Source organism: Oncorhynchus kisutch, linkage group LG3 (genome assembly GCF_002021735.2).
Source record: "Oncorhynchus kisutch isolate 150728-3 linkage group LG3, Okis_V2, whole genome shotgun sequence".
NCBI lineage: Eukaryota > Metazoa > Chordata > Actinopteri > Salmoniformes > Salmonidae > Oncorhynchus > Oncorhynchus kisutch.
The window spans coordinates 16,084,114-16,106,500 of NC_034176.2; the positions used below are offsets into that span (position 1 = coordinate 16,084,114).

The following is a 22,387-nucleotide window of genomic DNA, read 5'->3' on the forward strand; positions in this document are numbered from 1 at the left end:
TCAACAGCTCTGCACCCCCCACAGCAACTTGCCCAAGCCTCCCCCATTTCTCATTCACCCAAATCCAGATAGCTGATGTTCTGAAAGAGCTGCAAAATCTAACACCTACAAATCAGCTGGGCTAGATAATCTAGACACTCTCTTTCTAAAATTATCCACCACAAATAGTTGCAACCCCTATTACTAGCCTGTTCAACCTCTCTTTCATATCGTCTGAGATCCCTAAAGATTGGAAAACTGCCGAGTTCATCCCCCTCTTCAAAGGGGGAGACACTCTAGACCCAAACTGTTAAGGGCCTATATCTATTCTACCCTGCCTTTCTAAAGTCTTTGAAAGCCAAGTTAACAAACAGATCACCAACCATTTTGAATCCCACCGTACCTTATCCGCTCTACAATCTGGTGCACCTCAGCCCCGCTCAAGGTCCTAAACGATATCATAACCGCCATCCATAAAAGACAGTACTGTGCAGCAGTCTTCATCAACCTGGCCAAGGCTTTCGACTCTGTCAATCACCACATTCTTATCGGGAGAATCCACAGCCTTGGTCTCTCAAATGACTGCTTCACCAACTACTTCTCAGATATACATTACTGTTTCAAATCGGAGGGCCTGTTGTCCGGACCTCTGGCAGTCTCTATGGGGGTGCCACAAGGTTCAATTCTCGGGCCGACTCTTTTCTCTGTATACATCAATGATGTCGCTATTGCTGCTGGTGGTTTTCTGATCCACCTCTACGCAGACGACACCATTCTGGATACTTCTGGCCCTTCTTTGGACCCTGTGTTAACAAACATCCAGACGAGCTTCAATTCCATGCAACACTCCTTCCGTGGCCTCCAACTGCTCTTAAATGCAAGTAAAACTAAATGCATGCTCTTCAACCGATTGCTGCCCGCACCCGCCCACCTGTCTAGCATCACGACACTGGACAGTTCTGACTTAGAATATGTGGACAACTACAAAGACCTAGGTGTCTGGTTATACTGTAAACTCACCCTCCAGACTCACATTAAGCATCTCCAATCCAAAATTACATCTAGAATCGACATCCTATTTCACAACAAAGCATCCTTCCCTCATGCTATCCTACCGATCCTTGACTTCGGCGATGTAATTTACAAAATAGCCCCCGACACTACTCATCAAACTGGATGTAGTCTATCACAGTGCCATCAGTCTTGTCACCAAAGCCCCATATACTAACCACCACTGCAACTTGTATGCTCTCATTGGCTGGCCCTTGCTTCATATTTGTCACCAAGCCCACTGGTTCCAGGTCATCTATAAAGTCTTGCTAGGTAAAGCCTCACCTTATCTCAGCTCACCGGTCACCACAGCAGCACCCACCCGTAGCACATGCTCCACCAGGTATATTTCACTGGTCATCCCCAAAGCCAACTCCTCCTTTGGCCACCTTTCCTTCCAGGTCTCTGCTGCCAATGACTGGAATCAATTTCAAAAATAACTGAAGCTGGAGTCATATATCTCCCTCACTAATTTTAAGCATCAGCTGTCAGAGCAGCTTACCGATCATTGCATCTGTACACAGCCCATCTCTAAATAGCCCACCGAACTACCTCATCCCCATATGGTTATTTTTTTTTTTGCTTCTTTGCACCCCAGTATCTCTACTTGTACATTTCATCTTCTGCACATCTATCACTCCAGTGTTAATGCTAAATTGTAATTACTTCACCACTATGGTCTATTTATTGCCTTACCTCCCTAATCTTACTACATTTGCACACACTGTATATTGATTTTTCTATTGACTGTATGTTTGTTTATCCCATGTGTAACTCTGTTGTTTGTGTCTCACTGCTTTGCTCCATCTTGGCCTGCTCACATTTTTAAATGAGAAGTTGTTCTCAACTGGCCTACCTGGTTAAATAAACGTGAAATATAACATAAAAATAGAGGCCATCAAAACTCTGTTTTCTCACGCAATTGCATAGCCTATAGAAATGTTGCACATGAGCTCATGGGCTCACATGGAGTGTTTGATTTTCAATTTCTTTGTATTGATGTCAGAGTGACAATAGTGTGCTGAGTACCAGGCATTAAGCAGGTTTGGTAGTCTACTAATGACCATCAGCAGCAGAGCTTGAAGAAGCCAAGTTACCGTGACTAAATGGTCACATGGAATTTGACTGCTGTCATGAACGCCAGTGTGGCGGTAATACGATCACCATAACAGCCCCTAGGAAGGTGTTCTTAATGTTTTGTACACTCAGTGTATATTATCACTACCCTCATTTACATTAGTCTCATGGTAAGGATTTGTGAATCCTGCTCTCAAAAATAAGGTTGTAAAAAAACAAGGTTTAGAGTCATCCATGGAGGAAGCATTAGGGCCCCTAATGACAACTCAGTCACTTCTGAACTGGCCTAGAACAGAGCCTTGTGGGACACCACACTGACCCTGGGGCAATGCTGCTATGCCGCCATAAGATACTGATGATAGAAGAGGCCGAATATTGATGTGGAGAAGAGGCAGGCAGCGATCCACCAGGTGAAGAAGGAGAGGAGGCCGCGGAAAAGCAGGGGTGTGAACACTGTCCGCAGGCCCCCGAGAGCCACTGACAGGTGGGCCTCCACCTCCGGCCCTGGAGCTGCAGTTGGTGCTGCCACCATGGCAGGGTCAGAGTCCAGCGGACAGGGGAAGTCTTCCTCAGGGTACACACCCCAGGAGTGTCCACCTATAACACAGAGAGTAGGGGGGTACGTTAGCAGAGTGGTGGGCTAAAGACTGCTGTTAAAACGTTCAATATACTGTACAGACAATCATTTCTGATGATGATACCAAACTCACCTAAGGTTTTTAGCAGCAAGGTTGTATGCAGCAACATTACCAAGGGTGCCACATACTGCAGTGCGATTACACATAGGTAGTAGAAAATACGGGCCACCTGGAAAGCACAAAAAAAAGAGTAAAGACAGTCTTCAAACCCAGCGATTTGTGTGCCATTGAAATCCTTGGGCGGGCCTCTTAACCTCTCTAGGGTAGGTGAGACGCTAACGTCCCATCAGGCCAACATTCGGTGAAACTGCAGAGAGCTAACATTCTAAATACACTATTTGTTATAGTAAACATTCTTGTAAATACATGTAACTTACATCATTTAAAAGATGAACATCTTATTAATCCAGCCGCTGTGTCAGATTTCAAAAAGGTTTACTGCGAAAGCAAACATGCGATTTTCTGAGGACGGCGCCCCACACACACACGTATTACTAGCATTTTCCAACCAAGCATTAGCGTCACGAAAGTCAGAAATAACAATAAAATAAATAGCTTACCATTGAAAATCTTCCTCTGGTGGCAATGCCAAGTGTTTGTTTGATGACATCCATTTTTATAGCCTAACATGAAACATTTGTAACCTGGTTGCGTCGTGATTTCCGTCTCATTCAACTTTGGACGAAGCGTTCGTGGTAATTACACACACTAAACAAACGTTTATCCAGTCATGGTTGGTTTCATTGCAATCCTCTGGTTGTTACTAACACAACCATACATGATGGTTCTTTTCCCGGGACGTATTGACCGAAACAAACCGATTTGAAGACACCAATCAATGACCTCATTGCGCACCAATGGTAGGACCGGTCTATCGTTGATTGACTATATTTTGGCCCAATGACCACTGATCATCTTGAAATCTAGCTTGGAAGATAGCCAATGAGCTGAGGTAAACGGCAATATGTAATGGTTATACGTTCGAAGACCAGCCTTTGTCGTAAACTCTGGCGTAAAAGAGGTTCATTCGCCATTGCAAATCCTACTCGACCGAGCCACGAGTGTTACGCATAGCAGTAAATATTCAATAGCATTTTCAACAAGTTTAAATATTTAAATTATGGCGAATAAATCAGGAACAGCTAAAACAAAGTCTAGATATTCAGATTTAACCCAAATTATAGAGGAAAAAGATAGAGACAGCGAGACTGAGTTGCTTCAGGAAAATGAATCTTTCAGCAAAGGTAGTTTTGACTCCCAGGCGGAAGACATGTTTCTGCAATCCTTGCTGGAGTGGTAAATTCTAATGTTAATGTCATTGTTTGAAATAAATATGATCAAATATTCATTTGAGATTTTTTGGTGTTTATTTTCTTATTTTATTTGCAATATATAAAAATATCATAAACATTGGCTATACTGTGTGTGTGATTATTTTTTATTTTTTTCATAAACATGGAATGGAACAGCATTTCACCATAGTGATTATGTTCCCTGTACTCTATATATATCTGTTTATTTTATGTGTTGATACAGGGCTCATACATGAAAGTATTGTTACTGATTGTTAAAATCTTTCACAGTGGCAGTGATTCTGATTATGAGCCGCCAATGTCTAGGTGTGCATCTCCCTCTGAAGCTGGTTCCTCCAGCTGGACCCCAGCTGTCTCCGGCTCCACACCTACCTGGCCATCTAGAGATGTGAAGTCAGTGACAAAGAAGAGGAGGTGGGGAAGAGAGAAACCTGCAGACAGAGGGCCAGAGGGTCGTTGGCACTCTGTGTTAGAAGATGATGTGGAACCAAATCCACCAGTTTTTAGACCCAAAAGGCAGCCAGGACCTCAACTAGACATTACTGCAAAGTACAGCCCCCTTCAACTTTTTCAACTGTTTTCACCTCGTCAGTTGTTGACTCCCTGGTGGCGAACACCAATAAGTACGGGGCTAAGAAGCAGGCAGGAAAGAAAGAGGCATGGAAGACCATTTCCATGTCAGACCTTTTCTGCTACTTTTCAATGGTCATTTACATTTCCGCATGACTGTCATGTCTTGTAAAGGGTTTCTGACACGCTCACAGGCGCTTCACATCAGAGAGCCAGAAGTTGATGGGGAGAATGACAAGGAGGCACAGCAAGGTTTGATAGGCTGTGCAAAATCAAACCTCTCTACCCCAACATCGTTGAGGCCTGCAAGACCTATTTTCAGCTACAAACTGTTTGTGGACAACTTCTACACAAGCCCTACCCTGTTTACTGAGCTGAGGAAGCAGGATGTGTGGGCTTGTGGCACCATTCGGACCAACAGAGTGGGCTTTCCAAAGACAAAGGTGAACGACATGCCTAAGCGGGAGGGGGGGTACCACGCGATGGATCCGTGAAGATGGCCTACTCTTTGTGAAGTAGATGGATACCAGAGAGGTGGTCATGTGCTCCAGTATCCACAAGTCCTTCAGTGGAGATCACGTCGTCAGGCGTGTGAAGGACGGTCCCGGGGCATTGACCACAAAAAATGTCCCCATTCCAGCTGCTGTGAAGGACTACAACAAGGGCATGGGAGGTGTGGACCTGTCAGATGCACTGATAGGATACTATAATGTTCTCCACAATGTCCATTTCAGAACTGAAAAAACGTGTGCGAGCAAGGAGGCCAACAAACGTGACTCAGTTACACCAGCTCTGTCAGGAAGAATGGGCCAAAATTTACCCAACTTAGGCTACCCGAAACATTTGTCCCAAATTACTTACTAGGATTAAATGTCAGGAATTGTGAAAAACTGAGTTTAAATGTATTTGGCTAAGGTGTATGAAAACCTCCAACTTCAACTGTACACTACCGTTCAAACATTTGGGGTCAATTAGAAATGTCCTTGTTTATGAAAGCAATTTTTTTGTCCATTAAAATATCAAATTGATCAGAAAAAAAACTGACGTTTCCAGCTACAATAGTCATTTACAACATTAACAATGTATTTCAGATCAATTTGATGTTATTTTAAATGGACAAAAAAAATGTGCTTTTCTTTAAAAAACAAGGACATTTCTAAGTGACCCCAAACCTTAGAATGGTACTGTATATAAAATTGCAGGAAATTGGCTTAAAAATTTAAAAAACTTTTTTTTTTTTACAGAAATTTAACTGCGCCCATTACCACACCACTTAAGCCCCTTTTAGATCCAGAAAAACAATGGGGTTTTAGAGTTCTCATACTCTGCCCATCTGTCAAGGCCAAATTATTGTCCGATTCAAGGCGCTAGGCTTGGGACGATAAACCGAAAATTACAGACAGACATTGCCTCCCTTGTTACCGAAGCATTTTTCTTACATCTGTAATTTTGCTACATAACATTCCTGTAGATTATTCTAAAACCATTATTTGGTCAACATTGATAGCCTATGCACAAAGATGTCCGCATTTCTCTGAAGAGCCAAAAATAAATCTGATCATTCTGGATCCTATTTTGACAGGTTGCACATTGAAATATCAAATCATACATTTCCTGGATATGTTAGATGAAATAGTCTATGAGTCAAAAAGTAAACTACCATCTCAGTTGTCTGACTTGGCACTGGGGAAAAAATTGTCTAGATCCCTGCCGCTAATGTAGAGTAACTGTCCATAAAATTGTGTGTTATTGGGCCAAATAGTTACATTTATCATGATATAACTTTTTGTCCATATTGCCCAAATGTAACAATTTCCCCCCAAAAAACTTTAGTATAATGTATCGCTGATTTATTGTTTCCGAAGAACATTGGCCAATTTATTGCGATATGGATTTTTTTCTTCTCCATATTGCTCAGATCTGCAACATGTCACTCACCATCTTCTGCAGGTCGACGGTGCTGATGCGTCCCGCCTCCTTCTTCATCTGCTCCACGCCCTTCTGGGCCAGGCTGAGGTAGGCCTGGAGGTGGTGCCTCATCATAGCCAGGCGCAGCACACACAGCAGCAGGATGGTCCATAAACGCAACGTATCGTACGTCTCCTCAGTCATCCTGGTGGGGAGAAGAGAGACAGAGAGAATCAATGTGTGAGAGAGAGAGAAAGAAAGAGTGTGTGAGTCAGTGTGTAAAAAATTATTGGCCAACCCAAGTCAATAGCGTGAGAGAAGGTGAGGGTAGGAAATAAGAGAAGTGGGATGACAGGGAGAGGTGGAAAGAGAGGATGGGAAGCTGCTTTACATGATGCAACTTATTACAAATATTACAAACATTGGAAAGGCCTGGCTCTTTGACCTTGGGTGTGCCGTGTCATCACCATACATGTGGTTGAAAAGCACTGGGAAAACATGAAATGACAAACGAAACAACCCAGAGGTGAACTTACAAAGGCACACTCTCCTTCCCCAGGGTAGGGTTCAGGATGTAGTCCTTGGTTATGGGCTTGACCCACAATAATACCATAATAAGAGGGGCCAGGAAGTTGATATGAAGCAAGGTCCTGGGAGACAGGAATAACATAAATAGGTCACACATTTTTGTCAGCAAAAGCCTTGCCCTATCCAAGAGTCCTTGAGAAAAGTGAATGAGTCCTCATAGGATGTCTCCCAACTCCAATATGTGTTAATTGCACAGATCTGAAAACAACATAACACTCACACAACTACTGCAGCAAACTCATAGAGGAATGGGAAAACAGCAGCTGTTGAACTGTGGTCTGGTTGAGGAAGGAAGGAAGACTGAAAGGAAGAGAGGAACTCACTGTGTGACTTTAGCTGTGGTCAGGTTGAGGGCATCCAGGTGCATTTGGGCCAATCGTAGGCCGGGGAAGGTGAGAAATGCACCAATCAGAGAGCAGAGCAGGGCCAGGATCAGCTTAAAGGTGAGTTTAGATATGGGACCCCTACAGAAAAGAACAGAGACACAGTCATACTGGGTTAAAGTCTACTTTACATTCATGTGTCAAAACACACAGTCCAGGGGTCATTTAGATTCATGACACCATGCATACTGATAGAATAAGCTCTTACTTACTGGGACTCCAACCCCTGGTTCTCTAAAAAATGTGTGGCACTTTCGGAGAAATTTGCAAAACCTAGGAGGAAATGAAAACATCTCTATATTTTAATTTGTCCTACAAATACCAGAAAAACCAGAATTACAGTATATTAGAAAAATGGATTCAACTATGGTCCTGGGGAACCACAGGGTTTGCATGCTATTCTATCCCATCACTAACACACCTAGCTTGGGGAGTTGAATTGTATGTGTTAGCACTGGGCTGGAACAACAGCCAGACCAGCCTGTGAGTCCTAAGGGTTATATTAATATGGAAGCAAAGTTTTGCACTAATGAATAGGTTGCAGGCGCAGGACTGAAGAAGTGCTATCTAGCCCTAATGACAGATGGTTCATGGCCCACTCACCTGTCTCCAGGCCGAACTCCAGGTAGTTCTCGGTGACGATGAGGATGGCCATGGCTTTGACGAAGAAGAAGAAAGCGAAGGTGATGCAGAGCGAGCGCTCACCGCCCTCCTCCAGCTTGAAGTAGAAGGCCGTCAGGGAGAACAGAGTCTTACTGTGGGGCACGGGAGTTAAGGAACATACCAGCAGAAACACACAACTCATTAAATATCATACTGCTGAGCACCAAGGCTGTGCAGAGATCAAAAATATAACTGTCACATGCTGAATACAACATGTGTAAACCTTACTGTGATATGCTCACTTACAAGCCCTTAACCAACAGTGCAGTTCAAGAAATAGTTAAGAAAATCTTTACCAAATAAAAGCAAGCAAACAATTATAAAAAGTAACACAATAAAACAACAACGAGGCTATATACAGGGGGTACTGGAACCGAGTCAGTGTGCGGGGATACAGGTTAGTCGAGGTATTTTGTATATGTAGGTAGGGGTGAAGTGACTATGCATCCTACACATGTATCTGGAGTAATGGTGTAATATACCAGATGTATCAGAAGCACTACTGCATTGTGACCTGCAACACACCCACACACACAGTCTAGCATCTGTCTCCCTCCTCAACAGTAGCTGTCATACATTACCCTGGGGTTCAATTGGCCAGGCTTCCTCAGACCTAGAATGGTATTTTTTTGCTGTGTCTGGCTGTAGTGATTCTAGTAGGCTAAGTAAAGACCGTGTCTCTAGAGCTGGCCTGGCTCTCCACGGAGAGGGAGCTCAGCCTTTATTTCACAAACCAATGTCTCAGTGCATTCTGAATGGGGGAATCCAATGGACTTTTTCTGTGGGGTCACAAACGGGATACTAAAGGCTGCATTTAAAAAAGTTACTTGACAACTTTGAGCTAGCCTCTCAAAAGAGCAATGCAGCCCCATTGACAGAGCTGTCAGTGAGGCTGCTGCTAACGTACCCCTAAACACTATCTGGGAAGCAGCCACAGAAAGTAAGGTTCAAATATTGCAGCAGCATTTCTGTAAGAGCTTTTGCCCATTCCAGTTATACCATCACTGATTGTCTTGATAAGTCTAGGCTAACCAACGTCTACTTGATGTGTATTAGTTTGGGTATTCAACGTCATCAACATTTATAGAAACTCAGAGCTCAGGAACAATCATGAGTTCTAATACTGAGCCACTGCAACCTGTGTTTTTCCTAACTTGCACGAAAACATTTTTATCTGCTAAATACATTCAAACTTAGCCGTTTTAAAGATTCCATTCCATGGCTTAGATGCGTCAAGTTGAGGTTAACACAGCAGGTGCCTGGCTGCAGCCTCTGGCTCTTTACCACCCCGAGAGGGTTGCTGGAGATGGGAATCTGAAATCAAGTGTGGCATTAACACACAGACCATCGCATCCCCATCATCATCTTCATCATCCATCCAGCCGTGCTCCCCCCTCCTCCTCCTCCCACCACCTCAAAGTCTCTTCTTTTCCCAGGCAAATCAGTCTGGTGGGCTGTGAAAATTGGGCATCCAATCTTCCTCAGCAGGTAGGCAGGAAATGACATGCCTTCCGACCGCACTCAGCCAGTTCCCGACAGGGAGTGTGGGAAAGATTGACTGTGGCGAAGGATAACGCGTATGATATAGTGACGTGTCGGTGGAAGAAAGTAACAGGTAGGAGGAAACAGGTGGTGGCAGGCAGTGGTTGGAGCCGTGTCTGTCAGTTTATGGCCACTAACTGCCTACTCTCCTCATGATCTCCTGATGCTCCCTGACTACTGAAATGGAGCCTGGAAACAATCAAGGCTCTCGCTCAGGTTTTTTTCTGTTAACCAGCAACAGAAGGGATGATTCTCAGTGTGTGTGTGTGTGATACTACTGAAACTCTTTTACTAGGTCTTTAACCCAACATTTTGGGATTTGGCTTGACGGTGCTACTAGGTGAGATCAAATTGACCTTCAACATCCTCTCGACAAATGTCAAATTGATTTGATATAAAAAAGAGTGATTGAAAGAGAGAAGGATGTATTGAACGATGTATTGACTGAAGGATACATGACAAAGGCAAGGACCAGCAGGCACCACACCACACTGATGTTCATCTCTCCTGAGGGCTGGGCCACAGTGTAGTACAGCTCTGTGATCAGATACACCACTGTGGCTGCCACCGTGAAGTCCACCAGCCACTGGAACTCTGGGAAGTAGTGCAACGCTGCAGAGACCAGGAGAGGCGGGAAGAGAAGGGGCAGCGGGAAGAGGGGCAGCGGGGAGAGGAGGGGCAGCGGGAAGAGGAGGGGCAGCGGGGAGAGGAGGGGCAGCGGGGAGAGGAGGGGCAGCGGGGAGAGGAGGGGCAGCGGGGAGAGGAGGGGCAGCGGGGAGAGGAGGGGCAGCGGGAAGAGGAGGGGCAGCGGGAAGAGGAGGGGCAGCGGGAAGAGGAGGGGCAGCGGGAAGAGGAGGGGCAGGGGGAAGAGGAGGGGCAGCGGGGAGAGGAGGGGCAGCGGGGAGAGGAGGGGCAGCGGGGAGAGGAGGGGCAGCGGGAAGAGGAGGCGCAGCGGGAAGAGGAGGGGCAGCGGGAAGAGGAGGGGCAGCGGGAAGAGGGGGGGCAGCGGGAAGAGGAGGGGCAGCGGGAAGAGGAGGGGCAGCGGGGAGAGGAGGGGCAGGGGGAAGAGGAGGGGCAGCGGGGAGAGGAGGGGCAGCGGGAAGAGGAGGGGCAGCGGGGAGAGGAGGGGCAGCGGGAAGAGGAGGCGCAGCGGGAAGAGGAGGGGCAGGGGGAAGAGGAGGGGCAGCGGGGAAGAGGAGGGGCAGCGGGGAGAGGAGGGGCAGCGGGGAGAGGAGGGACAGCGGGGAGAGGAGGAGCAGCGGGGAGAGGAGGAGCAGCGGGAAGAGGAGGAGCAGCGGGAAGAGGAGGAGCAGCGGGAAGAGGATTAGTTTGTTAATTTATGACATTAGTTCTGGATGGGGATGTTGATATTTCGGGGAAAATGTAGATGTGCACAAATACTGAATTATGAAGATTTGTTGAGGTTCAAGGGACAAAACAAAGGTCATAAAGATAAGATGATAATTGAATATTGTTTGTAGATATGGCCTCATACCTAACGTATCCACTTCTGTGATGCACTTGGTCTCCAGCTGCAGGTCTATGTCCTTGGGAATGGTCAGAGGCTTGTAATCTATGTGGCCATTGTTCCTCCTGGGACAAAAGACAGTGCCAAATCAGTACCAGACAGACAGACAGACATGTCCCATGTTGCAGGCAGGTGTACTCATGTTTTTCGTGGTCATTGTTCCACCTCTAATCAAGTGCACAGCAAAGACTGCTTAATACAAATATACTGCTATCATGTCCAATTACTGGCTGCCCTAAAGAACAATACATTAAACCCTGGACTAAATCAAACTTGATTTGTGTACAAGGTAGTGATGAGGTTTGAAATAATTCCACTATTCAAATTGTATAATTTTGCCAGATATCGGGATATTCGAAATAAATGTATTTAACCTGAGCACTGCTGCATGATATCATCTAGCGACTTCCAGCGACAAATGGATCAACCAACAGATAACAGTACTTTCCTTGAAAAATTGTTGGGCAACACTGAGCAGATGGAGGCAGAGAGATGCCAAGGCAACTCGGCTACAGCCAAGACTAGATAACGTGTAACAGCCACGTTATTTATCATCCCATAATGTTAACAGTGCTCGTCTTGACTGGAGAAGCCTAGTAGTAAAGAAGATAGCTATAGTAGTTAGCTAAGCTATATCTTGCTAGGCTAATTGAGGCCACATGCTGTGCATTCTGCCCAACCCCATTCAAATAAAAAAAACTGCCTACCTGTTGGTTGCTCGTTGTAGCCTACTCCTCAATTCACCCACTTTTAATTATGTAATTTATTCCATCTGGCATTGCATTAGTGAACTCTCACTCCACTTGCAATACATTGAGCCTCTTTACATCTTTGCACGTGCATGTCATTAAAAAAATACATTGACAATTTTGTTTTATTAATTAATCATTTGAAATGTCATGGTATATTCTTGTATGTAACAATGTCACATGGATATTTTAATTTAGAAAAGCCTTTTCAACGTTATAATAGGCCTATATACATTTTAACTCTCATAAACGAATACTCACAAGTATTGAAATACTAATGTCCGTTCAGATATTCAAATAACTGCACATCCCAAGTACAAGGTCATCTGCTAGCATCAAACTGGATAGCGTCATCAAAGTGGCTAGTCTTCCTTAACTTAGTCTCTATTGTCAACCTAACCAAGGGGTACTGAGCACTGATGCTTTCTCTTTTGTAGTGCGGATTAGGGCCCATATAATTCATAAATCCAATATTTTGTCATAGGGCTAAAGGGGGCGAAGTGCAGGACAGGCTGCAAGAGCAGCACACGGCAGGGATTGGGCCAACTGTTCCTGAGACCAACTGACCTTTCTAGTGGGCCTTCGGGACACAGGGCAGTGTTTGCTCAGCTCTGTGTGTGCTGGATTCAGAAGACAATACCTCGGCAAGACACTGGAGCCAAACATGCCCTGGACACATTTCAATTCTGTGGCACCTGACTGGAGAAAAGGGCTTCACAACAAAAGGAATGGACATGTGTGGCACAAGCAGGCAAAAGGACAGTGATCCGTCTTTTGAAGCATAAGCAAATGTGTGGCGTTGAGCTACGACCTGCCTCATGGAAGCTTAAGGAATGGTCTAGGACTAACTCATGGCTCCCAGCGTGAACATCAACTTCATACACTTCAATTCTCAAATGTTCCAGAACATTTCACATTGCCACACCTTGCTTTCTGTGAGGCTAAAGGCAGTAACACAGAATGTAGATATGGAATATGATCATTTATCACTGACGGCCATACAGATTAGAAATAAAGACATTACATGGCATGCCTACTTTCAGAACTCGCCATAGCGTCGCCATGACCCCTGACGTGTGGGGTTACAGCTTGTTTTGTTGGAGTCTGAAAAAACTGCTGTTCATATACTACTGAGTTGATTGGTGAATTCAGGAAGCAGAGGAGGCGACATGCCCCAATCCACATTTGTAGTAGAGAGTCACAAGTTAAGTTCCTCTGTGTCCATGCTAGTAGATAACCATAGACTTCCTGTCAACACTAGTTAGCATTGGCTCACAAAAATAACTCTAAAAATGTGTATTTTTCCATATATAGACATATGATATGTGTTTAAATCAAAATCAACTATATGCACTGAGCTTGTCTGATACTTTAAGCGAACTGTTGGATTAAATAATTAAGAGAAATGACTAGGAATCAGACGCAATTGATTTCATTGTGCTGGGCCTGGCTCAGATTTGCTGCGCTGTGTTAAAAGAATAAAACAGAGGGACTGTGTGACTAGCACCAGTTGTCTCTCTCCTCCCTCCTGCAGCGACCACCACAGAACATCAACAGTGTACATTGCGCTGTCCGTGTTGCTGAAGCGGCAACATACAGTACCAGTCAAAAGTTTGGACACACCTACTCATTCAAGGGTTTTTCTTTATTTTTTACATTGTAGAATAATAGTGAAGTCATCAAAACAATGGAAGAACACATATGGAATCAGGTAGTAAGCAAAACATATATTTTATATCTGAGATTCTTCAAAGTAGCCACCCTTTGCCTTGTTGACAGCTTTGCACACTCTTGGCATTCTCTCAACCAGCTTCATGACGATCTAAGATGGCGTCTTGTCGTGTCGTGTCCCTTGTATTTATCGTATATATCGTTAAAAAAATATATATATATTTTTCTTCGCATATCTTTTAAAACATTTTGCTAAACCTCAACTTCTAAATACTCTCCTGCAACCCGCCTCACCCAATGTAGCTATTTTTCTCTAAAGTACTTATATTTACTTCGGATCCCCTCAACTGAAGCTAGCCAGCTAACTACCAGGTATCAGTCAACAAACCATTGCTAGCGGTCTTCAGCTAACCGTCATCAGCTAACCTTTAGCTCGGAAAGCTCTCGCCAGTTCGAACAACGCGACTCTAACCAGAGCATAACGGACCTATATATATATATATTTTTTTTATCCCCGGATTCCCACCGTAAACGGAACATTTTCAGCTGGATCTTCACAACTAGCTAACTAGCTAACCGCAACCCCGGATGATTACTCCTGGCTAGCGTTTCCACCCACTTAGCTTGAAGCTAGCCCGGCCAGAGCTCCTGTGCTACCACCGAAGCATACTCCTGGGCTACAATATCCGGACACACGACCGCTCTATCGATGTCACCGCATGAAGAGGCATAAACAGACTCACCCCATCGCGACACCCCCCAAAGGCTAACTTTCTAGCCCTTGCTATCTCCTTGCTTGCTAATTCGGCCTGCTAACTGCTAGCTTGTTTAGCCCCGGTCCGCTAACTGCTACCTCGTTTAGCCCCGGTCCGCTAACTGATACCTTGTTTAGCCCCGGCCTACTAACTGTTAGCTTGTTAGCACAGGCCTGCTAACCGTCTGAATCGCCGCGTCCCAAACACTCACTGGACCCATATTTACTTTCAATCTCTTTTCGATTTTTAATTTGTTTATACCTTCCGGTAACCTGCCTCACCCAATGTGATACGGAATCGCTATTATTTTTAATTTTGAGAACACACTCAAGAACCTCCAGAAGCTAATCCAGCTAACTAGCTACAAGCTATTTAGTCATTGTTAGCCACTGCTAGCGGCTTCTACCTTACCTGGATAATACTCTCCAGTCCAGCTTCCCTGCCCCATCCACCGCTGCCCCCTGGACACTGATGCATGCTGGACTGACCATTAATCACGGTACTCCATTCTGCTTGTTTATGTTTTATCTGTCGGCCCCAGCTGCACTCAGGCTCTGTGTGTAGTTAATCCGACCCTCCCTGCCTAGTCATCGCCATTTTACCTGCTGTTGTTGTGCTAGCTGATTAGCTGTTGTTGTCTCACCTACTGTTTTAGCTACTGTTTTAGCTAGCTCTCCCAATTCAACACCTGTGATTACTGTATGCCTCGCTGTATGTCTCTCTCAAATGCCAATATGCCTTGTATACTGTTGTTCAGGTTAGTTATCATTGTTTTAGTTTACAATGGAGCCCCTAGTTCCACTCTTCATACCCCTGATACCTCCTTTGTCCCACCTCCCACACATGCGGTGACCTCACCCATTACAACCAGCATGTCCAGAGATACAACCTCTCTCATCATCACCCAGTGCCTGGGCTTACCTCCACTGTACCCGCACCCCACCATACCTCTGTCTGCGCATTATGCCCTGAATATATTCTACCATGCCCAGATATCTGCTCCTTTTATTCTCTGTCCCCAACGCTCTAGGCGACCAGTTTTGATAGCCTTTAGCCGCACCCTCATTCTACTCCTCCTCTGTTCCGCGGGTGATGTGGAGGTAAACCCAGGCACCCTCATTTGTTGACTTCTGTGATCGAAAAAGCCTTGGTTTCATGCATGTCAACATCAGAAGCCTCCTCCCTAAGTTTGTTTTACTCACTGCTTTAGCACACTCTGCTAACCCTGATGTCCTTGCCGTGTCTGAATCCTGGCTCAGGAAGGCCACCAAAAATTCTGAGATTTCCATACCCAACTATAACATTTTCCGTCAAGATAGAACTGCCAAAGGGGGAGGAGTTGCAGTTTACTGCAGAGAGAGCCTGCTAAGTAATGTCATACTTTCCAGGTCCATACCCAAACAGTTCGAACTACTAATTTTGAAAATTACTCTCTCCAGAAATAAGTCTCTCACTGTTGCCGCCTGCTACCGACCCCCCTCAGCTCCCAGCTGTGCCCTGGACACCATTTGTGAATTGATCGCCCCCCATCTAGCTTCAGAGTTTGTTCTGTTAGGTGACCTAAACTGGGATATGCTTAACACCTCGGCAGTCCTACAATCTAAGCTAGATGCCCTCAATCTCACACAAATCATCAAGGAACCCACCAGGTACAACCTTAAATCTGTAAACAAGGGCACCCTCATAGACGTCATCCTGACCAACTGGCCCTCCAAATACACCTCTGCTGTCTTCAACCAGGATCTCAGCGATCACTGCCTCATTGCCTGTATCCGCTACGGAGCCGCAGTCAAACGACCACCCCTCATCACTGTCAAACGCTAAAACACTTCTGTGAGCAGGCCTTTCTAAATCGACCTGGCCCGGGTATCCTGGAAGGACATTGACCTCATCCCGTCAGTTGAGGATGCCTGGTCATTCTTTAAAAGTAACTTCCTCACCATTTTAGATAAGCATGCTCCGTTCAAAAAATGCAGAACTAAGAACAGATACAGCCCTTGGTTCACTCCAGACCTGACTGCCCTCGACCAGCACAAAAATATCCTGTGGCGGACTGCAATAGCATCGAATAGTCCCCGCGATATGCAACTGTTCAGTGAAGTCAGGAACCAATACACGCAGTCAGTCAGGAAAGCTAAGGCCAGCTTCTTCAGGCAGAAGTTTGCATCCTGTAGCTCCAACTCCAAAAAGTTCTGGGACACTGTGAAGTCCATGGAGAACAAGAGCACCTCCTCCCAGCTGCCCACTGCACTGAGGCTAGGTAACACGGTCACCACCGATAAATCCATGATTATCGAAAAATTCAACAAGCATTTTTCAACAGCTGGCCATGCCTTCCGCCTGGCTACTCCAACCTCGGCCAACAGCTCCGCCCCCCCCCGCAGCTACTCGCCCAAGCCTCTCCAGGTTCTCCTTTACCCAAATCCAGATAGCAGATGTTCTGAAAGAGCTGCAAAACCTGGACCCGTACAAATCAGCTGGGCTTGACAATCTGGACCCTCTATTTCTGAAACTATCCGCCGCCATTGTCGCAACCCCTATTACCAGCCTGTTCAACCTCTCTTTCATATCGTCTGAGATCCCCAAGGATTGGAAAGCTGCCGCAGTCATCCCCCTCTTCAAAGGGGGAGACACCCTGGACCCAAACTGTTACAGACCTATATCCATCCTGCCCTGCCTATCTAAGGTCTTCGAAAGCCAAGTCAACAAACAGGTCACTGACCATCTCGAATCCCACCGTACCTTCTCCGCTGTGCAATCGGGTTTCCGAGCCGGTCACGGGTGCACCTCAGCCACGCTCAAGGTACTAAACGATATCATAACCGCCATCGATAAAAGACAGTACTGTGCAGCCGTCTTCATCGACCTTGCCAAGGCTTTCGACTCTGTCAATCACCATATTCTTATCGGCAGACTCGGTAGCCTCGGTTTTTCGGATGACTGCCTTGCCTGGTTCACCAATTACTTTGCAGACAGAGTTCAGTGTGTCAAATCGGAGGGCATGCTGTCCGGTCCTCTGGCAGTCTCTATGGGGGTGCCACAGGGTTCAATCCTCGGGCCGACTCTTTTCTCTGTATATATCAATGATGTTGCTCTTGGTGCGGGCGATTCCCTGATCCACCTCTACGCAGACGACACCATTCTATATACTTCCGGCCCGTCCTTGGACACTGTGCTATCTAACCTCCAAACGAGCTTCAATGCCATACAACACTCCTTCCGTGGCCTCCAACTGCTCTTAAACGCTAGTAAAACCAAATGCATGCTTTTCAACCGTTCGCTGCCTGCACCCGCACGCCTGACCAGCATCACCACCCTGGATGGTTCCGACCTTGAATATGTGGACATCTATAAGTACCTAGGTGTCTGGCTAGACTGTAAACTCTCCTTCCAGACTCATATCAAACATCTCCAATCGAAAATCAAATCAAGAATCGGCTTTCTATTCCGCAACAAAGCCTCCTTCACTCACGCCGCCAAAACTGACTATCCTACCGATCCTCGACTTTGGCGATGTAATCTACAAAATTGCTTCCAACACTCTACTCAGCAAACTGGATGCAGTTTATCACAGTGCCATCCGTTTTGTCACTAAAGCACCTTATACCACCCACCACTGCGACTTGTATGCTCTAGTCGGCTGGCCCTCGCTACATATTCGTCGCCAGACCCACTGGCTCCAGGTCATCTACAAGTCCATGCTAGGTAAAGCTCCGCCTTATCTCAGCTCACTGGTCACGATGGCAACACCCATCCGTAGCATGCGCTCCAGCAGGTGTATCTCACTGATCATCCCTAAAGCCAACACCTCATTTGGCCGCCTTTCGTTCCAGTTCTCTGCTGCCTGTGACTGGAACGAATTGCAAAAATCGCTGAAGTTGGAGACTTTTATCTCCCTCACCAACTTCAAACATCAGCTGTCTGAGCAGTTAACCGATCGCTGCAGCTGTACATAGTCTATCGGTAAATAGCCCACACATTTTTACCTACCTCATCCCCATACTGTTTTTATTTATTTACTTTTCTGTTCTTTTGCACACCAATATCTCTACCTGTACATGACCATCTGATCATTTATCACTCCAGTGTTATTAATCTGCAAAATTGTAATTATTCGCCTACCTCCTCATGCCTTTTGCACACAATGTATATAGACTCCCCCTTTTTTTCTACTGTGTTATTGACTTGTTAATTGTTTACTCCATGTGTAACTCTGTGTTGTCTGTTTACACTGCTATGCTTTATCTTGGCCAGGTCGCAGTTGCAAATGAGAACTTGTTCTCAACTAGCCTACCTGGTGAAATAAAGGTGAAATAAATAAAAATAAAAATGAGGTAGTCACCTCGAATGCATTTCAATTTCAAGTGTGCCTTGTTAAAAGTTAATTTGTGTAATTTCTTTCCATCTTAATCTGTTTGAGCCAATCAGTTATGTTGTGACAAGGTAGGGGTGGTAAACAGAAGAAATCCCTTTTTGGTAAAAGACCAAGTCCATAATATGGCAAAAACAGCTCAAATAAGCAAAGAGAAATGACAGTCCATCCTTAATTTAAGGTTAGTCAATCCGGAACATTTCAAGAACTTTGAATGTTTATTCAAGTGCAGTCACAAAAACCATCATCATGATGAAACTGGCTCTCATGAGGACCGCCACAGGAAAGGAAGACCCAGAGTTACCTCTGCAGCAGAGGATAAGTTCATTAGAGTTAGTAGCCTAAGACATTGCAGTCCAAATAAATGCTTCACAGAGTTCAAGTAACAGACACAGCTCAACATCAACTGTTCAGAGACTGTGTGAATCAGGCTTTTAAATGGTTGAATTGCTGCAAAGAAACCACTACTGAAGGACACCAAGAATAAGAAGAGACTTGCTTGGGCCAAGAAACACGAGCAATTGACATTAGACTGGTGGAAATCTGTCCTTTGGTCTGATGAGTCCAAATTTGAGATTTTTGGTTTCAACCGCCATGGTCTTTGTGAGATGCAGAGTAGGTGAACGGCTGATCTCCACATGTGTGGTTCCCACCGTGAAGGATGGAGGAGGAGGTATGATGATATGGGGGTGCATTGCTGAATTTAAATACCTTAACCAACATGGCTACCACAGCATTCTGCAATGACAAGCCATCCCATCTGGTTTGCGCTTAGTGGGACTATCATTTGTTTTTCAACAGGACAATGACCCAACACACCTCCAGGTTGAAGGAGGAGAGTAATGGAGTGCTGCATCAGATGACCTGGCCTCCACAATCACCCGACCTCAACCCAATTGAGATAGTTTGGGATGAGTTGGACCGCAGAGTGAAGGAAAAGCAGCCAACAAGTGCTCAGCATATGTGGGAACTCCAGGTGAAGTTGGTTGAGAGAATTCCTAGAGTGTGCAAAGCTGGCTACTTTGAAGAATCTCAAATATATTTTCAGTTGTTTAACAATTTATTTGCTGTAGGTTGCCGCTTCAGCAACACTGACAGCGAGATACACACTGTTGATGCTCTGTGGTGATCGCTGGAGGAGGGAGGAGAGAGACAACGGGTGCTAGTCACACAGTCACTCATTTTTTTTTTTTTTACAGTGAAAATAAAGAAAAACCCTGGAATGAGTAGGTGTGTCCAAACCTTTGACTGGTACTGAATATGGTTGAATAATAAAGCTGGGCACATTTAACAGTTAGGCTATTGATTATAGACCTAATTAATTTGGGGTTTCCTCTCTCCTCACTTTTCTTAGACAATTAAGGCAAGGGCTGTTTTCTCGTCTCCTAACTCCGCTGCTTCCTCCACTGCATTGTTCTCAACACCAATATGCTGGTTAACTTTGCTATTATGTACATAGCAACATGGTCTAGGAAGGCGACAATTCAACAGCGCACTGATGTGTTTCAGAACCACAGACAGCGACCACTATGCAACGCGGGAGAAAGCGCATCTGTTATAAAATATTAAATCTTTTTCTTCTTACATAATACAACCATATACAATTTCAGTAGCAACTGTCTTAGACTGATGGAATGTGCCATCCCCACAACCTCCACAATGGATTAGTGCACTCAGACGAATCAGACAGGTGTTTCCTACTGCTCGACTAAAGAAATCTCGGTCGACCATCAGCTTATTGACCAAACAATCGACCAGTCGACTAAATGGGGTCAACCCTAACAGAGACATAAAAATGGTATCTACGAGTTCATCGGACTCTGGGGAAGTAGATAAAAATCCTGAAGTATCCCTTTAACTCACTACCACAAGATAGTCAGAGCCCATTCTAATAAGCAAAGGCTAGCTTTGCTCACGGGCAAAAACAAACAACAAAAATACTTCAGGCCTTAAACAAGCTTCCTAAACACATCTGCTTCATCTCTCCGTTGTCTCACCTGTGTTCTCCACCCTTCTCAAACGTCTGCCACTCCTCTTTAAATTCCTGCCTGATCCAAAAGGCACCACTCGCTCCCCTTTGTGCCACTGCCGTCCCCACCCCACCCCTACCCTCCTCATCCCTACCCTCCCCACCTCACCCCTACCCTCCTCACCCCTACACTCCTCACCCCTACCCACCCCTACCCTACCCTCCTCACCCCAACCCTCCCCACCCCTACCCTCCTCATCCCTACCCTCCCCACCTCACCCCTACCCTCCCCACCCCTACCCTACCCTCCCCACCCCTACCCTCCTCACCCCAACCCTCCCCACCCCTACCCACCTCACCCCTACCCTCCTCACCCCCACCCTCCTCACCCCTACCCTACCCTCCCCACCCCTACCCTCCTCACCCCAACCCAACCCTCCCCACCCTCCTCATCCCTACCCTCCCCACCTCACCCCTACCCTCCTCACCCCACCCCTACCCTCCTCACCCCACCCTCCTCACCCCTACCCTCCTCACCCCACCCCTACCCTCCTCACCCTACCCTCCTCACCCAACCCTCCCCACCCCTACCCTCCTCACCCCTACCCTCCTCAATCTGCCTTCTTACCGGTCCTTCTTGCTCTTTGTTTTTTGTTGTTTTCCAGCAAGGCTCCTCAACTCATCTTCCGTAGGGTGCTGGTACCACCGAAGACTGGGGAAGGAGAGAGGAGAAAGAGGAAGGAAGGAGACAAGTGAGTAATCTAGGTAGCTTTAGAACTACACCTGAGGTCCCCAGTCCTGGTTCAGGAGGGATACAGGGTAGGCAGGCTTTTACTCTGAAGCCTAGCAAGGAACCACCTCAATCTATTAACCAATTAATAGCAGAGAGTGCTACATTTAGATTTTTTATCCCAGCCCCCATCCCCGCAGGAGGCATTTTGCCTCTTGGTAGGCCGTCATTGTAAATAAGAATCGGTTCTTAATTGACTTAATACCCTAGTTAAATAAAGGTTAAATAAAATAATCATCAATGACAGTAGTAATGTGGATTGGAGGTTTTAGTGCTGTGCAATAACAATATAGGCGTTTCTACATCGGCTGTGACCCTCCAGGACCCAGTATTGGTGACATAATCCATCATCATACTTAAAAAAGGAAAATAGTTTGTCGTTCCAGGCCTACATGATTGAACATGATTAGGACCATCACTTAGCAAATGAGCTGGATTTGAGATCCTTTACCTAACAAAATACACACATAGGACAAAGAAAACCCTCAAATCATTTTAACATATTCAAATCAACTAATACACTCCTGACAGCAAAGAGGCTAGTTTTTGTGTTCCTTGAGGACCGGACTTAAAAATAAAAGAGCCAATTTAAGCGCAGCCTTTTGAAGACTAAGATTTCATACAACCTCTAACTTTGTTTAGAAATCCACTTGTCACAAGCTCTGAGAGGCATAAGGGAAGGAGGGGTGGAGGGCTCGGATTTAATTTTGTGTACTTACTGTGGATCCTTCTCCCCGTATGTACGTCCGTCCATCCATTTGTCTGTCCGTTCATTCATACGTTAGTCACACATGATATATCAAACACCACTGTCCTGATTTTCAGAAAACTTGGTGAATTTT

At 45.6% G+C, this 22,387-nt stretch overlaps 1 protein-coding gene across 1 annotated transcript in view; it reads right to left on the minus strand.

The window, feature by feature from the left end:
* Window positions 1–1,599: 1,599 nt before the first annotated feature.
* The window catches only part of LOC109871392 (transmembrane protein 161B-like), a 32,795-nt gene continuing 12,007 nt past the window's right edge, over window positions 1,600–22,387 (minus strand). The window contains exons 3-12 of the mRNA XM_020462251.2: window positions 21,384–21,467; window positions 11,207–11,304; window positions 10,167–10,323; window positions 8,110–8,261; window positions 7,719–7,779; window positions 7,447–7,587; window positions 7,072–7,185; window positions 6,566–6,740; window positions 2,817–2,913; window positions 1,600–2,703 (exon numbers count right to left, since the gene is read on the minus strand). Of these exons, the coding sequence (XP_020317840.1) occupies window positions 2,441–2,703; window positions 2,817–2,913; window positions 6,566–6,740; window positions 7,072–7,185; window positions 7,447–7,587; window positions 7,719–7,779; window positions 8,110–8,261; window positions 10,167–10,323; window positions 11,207–11,304; window positions 21,384–21,467 (1,342 nt within the window). The 3' untranslated portion in view covers window positions 1,600–2,440. The remainder of the gene's footprint in view (window positions 2,704–2,816; window positions 2,914–6,565; window positions 6,741–7,071; window positions 7,186–7,446; window positions 7,588–7,718; window positions 7,780–8,109; window positions 8,262–10,166; window positions 10,324–11,206; window positions 11,305–21,383; window positions 21,468–22,387) is intronic.